Genomic DNA, 8,661 nt, shown 5'->3' with positions numbered 1-8,661 from the left:
TAACATTTTTAATTTTCTCATCTAAAAATCTTGACCGAGTCATACATTTATTTTCACGTTGCTTTCAAAGCAATTTTATAAAGTCCAATAATGTTATCAATAAGTAGTTATTTTCAAATAATATTTTTAATTCAATGTTTGTTTGCTTAATATGGGTGATACAATAATTGCCATATCAACGTGACTCTCGCCTTCTATCACAATATATATTTAGGGCTGGCGATAATGCCACAACAAATTTCATTTGACCTTCCATTGGTTGTCTGCCATGGAAACTGGCACAACTAGTTTTTGCATCAATCTTTGTTTGTTGCTAGCATTATGTTTTGCCACCAAATGGCTGTGCCTCAAGAAAAGAAAAACACCTCCTCTTCCACCAGGTCTGATGGGTTACCCCATCGTCGGTTGCTTCCCTGAAATGATGAAAAATAAGCCAACGTTCCGATGGGTGCAGCAACTCATGCAAGAAATGAACACAGAAATAGCATGCATCCGCCTTGGAAATACCCATGTTATCTTTGTCACATCTCCTCAACTTGCTCGAGAGCTGTTGAGGAAACAAGATGTGATTTTCGCCTCTAGGGCTGATGTTTTATCTGCCCGGCTAGCAAGTAATGGCTACTTGACAGCAATCTTCTCGCCAAACTGTGATCAATGGAAGAAAATGAGAAGGGTTATTGCCTCAGGAGTGCTTTCACCCACAATGCACCAATGGCTCCACAATAAAAGAAGTAAAGAAGTTGATCATCTTGTGAAATATGTGTTTAAGCAAAGTCTCACAAATGGACTTGTAAATGTGAGAGTCGCCGCACAGCATTACTGCGGGAATATGACTAGAAAATTGATTTTCAATAAGAGGTTTTTTGGGACAGGAATGGAGGATGGAGACCCTGGAATGGAAGAGGAAGACCATTTGCACGGAGTCTTCACAATCTTGAAATATGTGTATGGGTTTGGAATTGGGGATTATCTTCCATGGTTGGAGGTTTTCGATTTAGATGGGCATAAGAGGATTATCAAAGATGCTCTAAAGAAAGTCAGAAAATACCAAGATCCGGAAATTGATCAGAGGGTTGAGATGTGGCAACAAGGGATGAAAAAAATACAAGAGGATATCCTTGATGTTTTCATTAACCTCAAGGATTCAAACAACAATTCTTTGTTGTCGATTGAAGAGATAAAAGCAGAAATTACTGTGAGATTCTCTACTTTCTTACTTGAAAATTGATAAGATTTAACCACAACTTTTCTCAAATGCATATTTGATGCGATTTCGGATTTCTTTTGTACATACATGGAGGAATTTTAAGGAGTTTCTTTTAGTAATTTTTTCGATATATCATAAATAAGGAATTATGTGCTAGATACTTCCATTTTTCCAGCCAAAAAGAATTAAAATTACCAAACATTTAAAATTATAGAATTCAATTACAAAAAATTAATACGTATGGCTCAAAATTTCCATCTCATGAACTTACAGAAGGGGAATCACAATTTACCCCTTTATACACTTATAGATTAACTGTATATGAATATCTATTACATTAAACTATATTTTATGAAATTTGTCCAGTACTAGGAAAAATTTGTTTTTAATCTCATCAACGTATTGGTACTTTGTCGAACCCATGGAAGAGGAGTAGAGTGGTTAGACCTTATTTGAGAGTGACGCATTCCACTGCCATTGTAACCGACCCATTAAGAGTATATGATTATTTGGATTTGCACCTATACATAGATTAATTACTCAAAACCCTTAAGATTAGTCTAACATATTAGCCAAAAGGAACCCCAACGAATTGTGCATTCTTGTCATAATTAGAGAACATGTTGTACAAATTTTATATCTTGTTGAGGAATTTTTATTTCTGAGTTTACATACGTCCTCAGGAATTCATGCTGGCCACAATTGATAATCCATCAAATGCAGTTGAATGGGCTCTTGCAGAGATGATTAATCAACCAGATATTCTTGACAGAGCATGTAAAGAATTGGACCAAGTTGTAGGCAAAGATAGATTAGTCGATGAATCCGATTTGCCTATGCTAAATTATGTCAAGGTTTGTGCAAAAGAGGCTTTCAGATTGCACCCTGTAGCAGCTTTCAATGTCCCACACGTATCAATAAAAGATACCACTGTGGGTGGATACTTCATTCCTAAAGATAGTCATGTGTTGCTGAGTCGTCGAGGACTAGGGCGAAACTCTAGGGTTTGGAAAGACCCTCTCATTTACAAGCCTGAACGCCACATTATCAATAAAGACTCAAAAGTGTTGCTTGTGGATCATGAGTTGCGCATGTTATCGTTTAGTACAGGAAGGAGAGGATGTCCGGGCATCGTGCTTGGTTCTACCATGACGATCATGCTTTTGGCTAGGCTTATTCAAGGGTTTAGTTGGACTGCACCACCAAATGGTCCAAGCAATATTGACTTGGTTGAGTCCGATGGAGGTTTGCTAATGGCCAAGCCATTAGTTGCTCATGCAGTGGCCCGGTTGGAACCAAATGTTTATCTAAAACTCATGCAGTAATAATATCATGTGCGTCTGTTAAATGCACATCTTTTGATAAACTATAAGCAAATTGGCCATTACATTTATGTTTAGTATGCGTGGCGTCTTTATTCATGTTATGAAAGGTTTTTCGAAAGTTGAATTTTGTCAAATTCTTAACAGTGATGGATTTCAATTAGTAAAACTGTAATTATTTTGAATTAGTTTGATCTATGTAAAATTTAAATGAAACTTCATGTATTCAATTTTTTGGAAATCAATTCTGAGGGAAGGAGAACTATTATGGGCCGTACTTGTGTCAAAAACTATTATGGATTGGTAACTAGAGATAGACATACAACGTTACAAAAATAAGGGTTAATACGGGTTAATTGTAATTTTGATCCTGTATCTATAAGGGGTTGGCAATTTTGGTCCTTTATTTTTTGAGTTGGTAATTTTGGTCCTCTAACTTTTAAATATTCGTGATTTTGATCCTTCAGTCTATTTTATTACCATTTTGCCCTTCTAGCAAAAAATTAACTATAGCCCATTACATGCTCCAAATTAGGTCCAACATGCTTTCGAAATAAATTAAGCCCTCATAAATTCGTACCTTTTTTCGACCGCCTTTCCTGGGTATTCCAAGTCTCCGGGTTTACGGACTTCCTCCAACCACACTACCGCAGCAGATGGTTCGCACGCACTTGGCTCCTTTAGCAACAAACAACATAACCCTATTTCATTTCCTACCTTAGAAGACACTCCAATATAGGAACTTAATAGGATTTTGGATAACAAATTAAAAGAAGTCTTACTTTTATTAAAAAAATATATGGGATATTACATAGACATTATATCCTCCGTTGGAGACTATTTAGCTTCTCATATAGTAGAGAATTTGACTTGTTGGGGAAACCCCCATAAACTGAAAATTTTAAAACTACAAAAATTTGAAAGACTCAAACTATAATGCTTTGAAGAGTAGGAGAAGTTTCTAATGATCACCTTCTGCTTCATTGCTTCTTATTTATAATCGTCCTTGGATTTCAAACACGGGCTTCATACTTGATTTTTTATGACGTCACTTCATTCTTCATCTTCTTGTTTTTCTGGATGAAGTCATTATGTTCGTCATCTTCTTGTCCTTTTCAGCTGTTGGTCATGATGGCTTGTCAGCTACTTGATTGCTAGCTGGCTTTTCAGACTGTTGGCCTTTGTTGTCTTTTGCCGACAGTCTCACTCTTGAATGTTTACATTCTTTAGAATTTACCTTGTCTTATAAAATTCTTCCTTTTACCTATGTCAGGTTTCGATTCGGGTTTCTGTTGGATAAACAAAACTTTGATCCCAAACAGGAGTTTCTATTGTTTCTTACAGCAAGGGCATACATGATTATGTCACTGCCCAACATGCAGCATGTTGCATATGTATGTCTTCATCCTTGTAGAATCGGTTGTTGGCAGCTTATTTTCCATATTAACATTCTTTTCTTATCAAACAAACTTTCAGTAAACTCGATACTTTTTTCTATCATAGAGTTTAATAGGAATGATCCATTTAATTTATTCAAAAATAGTTTAATAGGATAATTGACTTTGTCCATCTCGGTGAGATAGACTCATAAACCCCAAGCTCTTGTGGTGAAAATGCCATCTTCACTTATGGGCGGAAACCCAGTGGAGCTTTTCCTCACTACAAGAACTTTCACTTCTAGTAATGAAAACATTCGTTAAGAAAAGTCTGATTTTCGTCCCAAGTACTTTCTGTAACGAAAATTTATCATTACGAAGTTTGTGCTGGAAAGCCCGACGGTAGAAGTTCTTCTAATGAACTTTGCTTGTCGTCACAATTGTATTCGTAACAGAACATGATTCCTTACAATAGTATCAGTTATCACAAACTTGTACTCACAAAAGCTTATAATGTTGTTACAAAAGATAATGTATTTGTTACTAAAAGTTTTACTTATAATAGTATTTTCGTTACGAATACTTATTATGACAAGTTATTGTCCTCACTAAAACTCAAAATCAATAATATTTTATATTTATTTATGACAATAAATTTGTTACAAAACTTCATTGTGAGAAATTCCATTCCTCACTAATAGAAATTCTAGTGATTTATATTTCTTTTATATTGAAAAATGGTTATAAACCTAATTTAAAAAATCCAATATAGACATCATCTTACAAACTTTGAAATACAAGAATACCTTTCCATAATAAACATAAAGAAAGTAAATTCAACACAAATATATTTCATAGTAACTAAATAATTCAGCCAATAATTTAAATAATACTTCAATACATAATTTCAATTTAAGGTATACTGCGGTTGCTACAAAAGGAGCCCCAACAAAAACATATCTTAAGAAATTTTCAAATATAGTAGCTGCAAGAAAACAATATAAAGTTAACTTATTTTCAAACATAGGTATCATGAAGTGAAATAAAGTCATAAAATTACATTTGAATCCTTGAAATTCCATGTTGCATTCTCCATGCTTCAATACATCTACTTTTAACCTACAAATTTACCAATATTTATATTTTAGTTAAATGTAAACGCTAAAATATGTATATTTAATTAACATATATAACATAATTCTAATTCCTCTAATTTTAAATCCATCTTATGGGTTGAGGCTGGAATCTTGTCGCATGATTATTTTCATAGTTTTGTTTCACACCGTGATCTTGAAAAAAAATCCTGACAGCCTTTCAGAGGTTTGAAACCTATCTCATTCGTTGTAATTATTCTAACTCGATTGAAGATCCATCCAAATCAACCTCTATTTCCTCCTCACAAATGCTTTCGTCTGACGGAAGGTCTTTGAACTAGTAAATGGGTACTAAATCTTCGTAGTATACTGGGTCTAAAATGTCATCTATGGTTTCATATTTTCTTAATTCACCAGGTTTCTAGCAATTGCAGTTTTTAAAACTTTCATTCGCCTGGGTGTGGGCTCGTCTAAAAGTCCTTCTAGTTGGGGTTCTTCTTGTGGATCTTGCATCTGTTCATCTAGATCTTTGAGATGAAGCCCTTGTTGGTACGGTCTTCTGTCCAGATTTGTGTGACCTGACCTTTGATTTGGACCACTATGATCTTTGCCTAAAATATGTTCTTCTGGAACTCCTTGGGAGGAATCACTTCTTTGCTTCTTCCTCTTCCTTGGCTTGCTTGATTCTCCTGCAGTAGTAGGAAAATCATTGTTATCACAAAAGAGAGGGGTTCGTTTGATCTTACCTCTCAGCCTCTTCATATTTTTCTAGATGGATGCTTGATAACACCAATCCTTCAGTTTATTTTTAAGGAAAGACATCCTCCTTGCAATTGAATTCAGCTGTCCTTCAGGTACTTTGTATGATTGGATCAACATTTCCCTCCATTAACTACTTATCTTTGCAAAGAACATTGGAGCTGCTACTTTCCTTGCTACTCTACTCTAGAAGAAACACTTGCGAAACCAATAGTATATTCATCTACTACGCAAATACTCTTTAATTAAAGGCTGAAAGAGCTTGTGCATACTCTCTAGCCTTTTTTCTCTACTTCCTTTGAAGTATCCGTCTCCGATGAAGTGTATCTTGTTAAGCCTTTCGAGTTGATTTGCTATCGCACTTTTTGAATCTCCGGTAGGAATACTGGCTTTAGTATCTTCTGTTGTATTATCCCATTCGATCTTCACACAACCCTCCAAGCTTAACGCCACTAGTTTTATGAAGTTTTTCTTGTCAAGTTCTAGGGTAGCTGCTGCTATTTTTATGGCTGCAACCACTCATTTATCAGCTTCTCGATGTTTCAGAAGTTGATAATATCTAGGTTGAGTATGGCACCATATGATGCAAGGGCTGGAGCTTTGGCATTGCCCAAGGCGTAACTAAAGGTGTTGTCCTTGGATTTCTTCCTGGATTTTCTTTAAATCTAGTTCCCACAAACGTCGGTGTCGCGTTAGTGTGGAAATCTGCACCTTTCTCTCATTGGATGATCCAGTGGAGGATCATTAGAACCTGTACCTCCATTTGACAGTGGTAGTGCTGGAGTGATTTTATTGGTCTGAATATTAACTAAGTCCACAATCCCAAATTGAGAAAATTATTCAGCCAATTCCTGTAGATCTGATGATCTGCTCTAGCTACCTCCATTATTTTATAAATCCTATCTTGTCTGGATTTGGATGTTTCAGGGTTCTCATGTTCGTTCCGCTTTAGATATGCAACTTTTGTCTTTAGATCTGTAAGATCCTTATGTAGATTTGGGAGCATCTTAAAGATCTCGTCCACCTTTTGGTTCAAATTCTCTATTTTTTCACAGGTATTTGGATTAACCTATGTCCATCGTCTTGAACTGTCTTCTGAATTCTCTCAGATCTTGGGAGATTTTTAGTGTATCCGGCTCAAGTTTTTCCCAATCAGTCCCTTTAATCATAATTTTTAGAACTGTATCGGTGAAGGAATTTACCCGTTCCGTTTCTCGTGGCTAGAACTCTACCATGGACTTCGATGGAATGCAAACGACTCATCACATTTCCTGGTAGGTTCTTGCTGACTTGGAAAGCTCGCATCATTTCTTCTGATTCTTCTTTCATGAGAAGATCCGACTCAATCCTTGGAGGATTGTGGCTACATTTTTCAATAATTTCCCTAAGGAAATCCTGTCTTCGTCTTTCCAGAATATGAAAATATTACTTGTTGTCATCACAATGCGAACTTTCGTTCAGTTCCATTTCTCTTAAAGAATCTCCCCCGCTAGTAGATAAAAAAATTAAATATTATATAAACATAAATTTTTTCAATAGACCTAGGCTCTGATACCATTCTAGCAGAGCATGTGCAAGAATATGCATTAGAATGCAAAACAATTGAAATTGGACTAAAATGCTCATTTTAAAGCTGGGAAAGGGTAAATCGCCTATAATTCTACCAGATTCATGCGGAGGACAATTGCGATCTTTTTGGAACTTACACGACCAATAATGCTACCCCCTTTAGTTACAGAACTAATTTTGCAATTTCTCTAGTTAATATTATACAGTGTCTTTGCTTTGGTAATTGCAAAAATAGATTTGTACAGAATAAAAAATTCCACTCACATACTTATAAGAATCAAGTTTTAATTTTTCATATAATTATGAATATTTTGTCTTTAATAATTACTTTTTTCAAAATATTATACTAAATGTTTTATTTATTAAAATTTGGATTCAACTCCATTCAAGTTGATTTTACAAAATGAACACCCCGAAGAACAAAAAATTTACTAATTACCAGAAATTAGAGGCATGTCAGGCTTTTTTGTTTAAAGCCACATAAATATATTTATTTACAAAATATTATATTCATATAGTTTCGGAAGAAAACTAAATAAAATACTTGTATAATCATGAGCAAAGTAGTATCTTTCTTCAATTGCATAACATTATATAAAAGAATATTCTTTATCAATATTAAAAAAATATATATTTGATTTATTTATAGCGAGACCTATTTAGGACCCATTGAGAATCATATGTGACGTCTGATCTAGTTGGGCTTAACTAACAAAACACACACAACCAATTTGATTGACTAATAAAATATTAAATGTAATCAATAATAAAATTAAACAAATGTGAGTAAATTAAATTTGTGAGTGTAGTAATGGCATGGAATTAATTTTTAAGGAAGGTGATTGAGTAGTTAATTCAATAAGAATTGAAAAGTTAAATAGGTTCTATCAATGGAGAGACATTTTTGGCATTTAAAAAAATTTGGTGGAATAGTATCAAAACTATCACTTTGAAGTTATAAGCCCCTTCTTTATAATAGCACATATAACACACATTTGGACCCAACTTAAATGGAAAATATTCAGATACCCCCTGTGATAATAGGAATATACAAAAAAATCTCTGTAAAAATTAAAGTATCAAATACCCCTCTTATAATATAAAATAAAGTTAAAAAAAATCTCTCTGTACAAAAATTGGGCTACACGCGCTTTGATTGCGACTTTTCTATAAAATTACCTTTTTTTAAAAATATTTTTACCCTTTTCTCACATTTTATATAATAATTATTTAATTAAAATATTATATATTTTTAGTAATAATAAAATATTATTTTAATTAAACTAATTAAAATTAATGATATATTATAAAAATAGGCAGTGGCGGCGGCGAAA

General features: G+C 34.1%; 1 protein-coding gene across 1 annotated transcript; it reads left to right on the top strand.

Annotated features, from left to right (window-relative positions):
* Positions 236-2,651, top strand: LOC105160146 (valine N-monooxygenase 1-like). Its single transcript, XM_011077409.2, has 2 exons — positions 236-1,195; positions 1,891-2,651. The coding sequence occupies exons 1-2, from the start codon at positions 269-271 to the stop codon at positions 2,530-2,532; spliced, it is 1,569 nt and encodes a 522-aa protein (XP_011075711.1). The 5' UTR covers positions 236-268; the 3' UTR covers positions 2,533-2,651.

The sequence above is a fragment of the Sesamum indicum genome, linkage group LG4 (genome assembly GCF_000512975.1).
Source record: "Sesamum indicum cultivar Zhongzhi No. 13 linkage group LG4, S_indicum_v1.0, whole genome shotgun sequence".
NCBI classification, from domain to species: Eukaryota; Viridiplantae; Streptophyta; class Magnoliopsida; order Lamiales; family Pedaliaceae; genus Sesamum; species Sesamum indicum.
This window is presented reverse-complemented; position numbering and strand designations above follow the sequence as displayed.

Bases quoted from the DNA above. Each gene is read 5' to 3' on its own strand.
- LOC105160146 (XM_011077409.2), top strand. From the start codon at position 269: ATGGAAACTGGCACAACTAGTTTTTGCATCAATCTTTGTTTGTTGCTA. The intron at 1,196-1,890 runs GTGAGATTCTCT...ATACGTCCTCAG, and splicing joins AGATAAAAGCAGAAATTACT to GAATTCATGCTGGCCACAAT.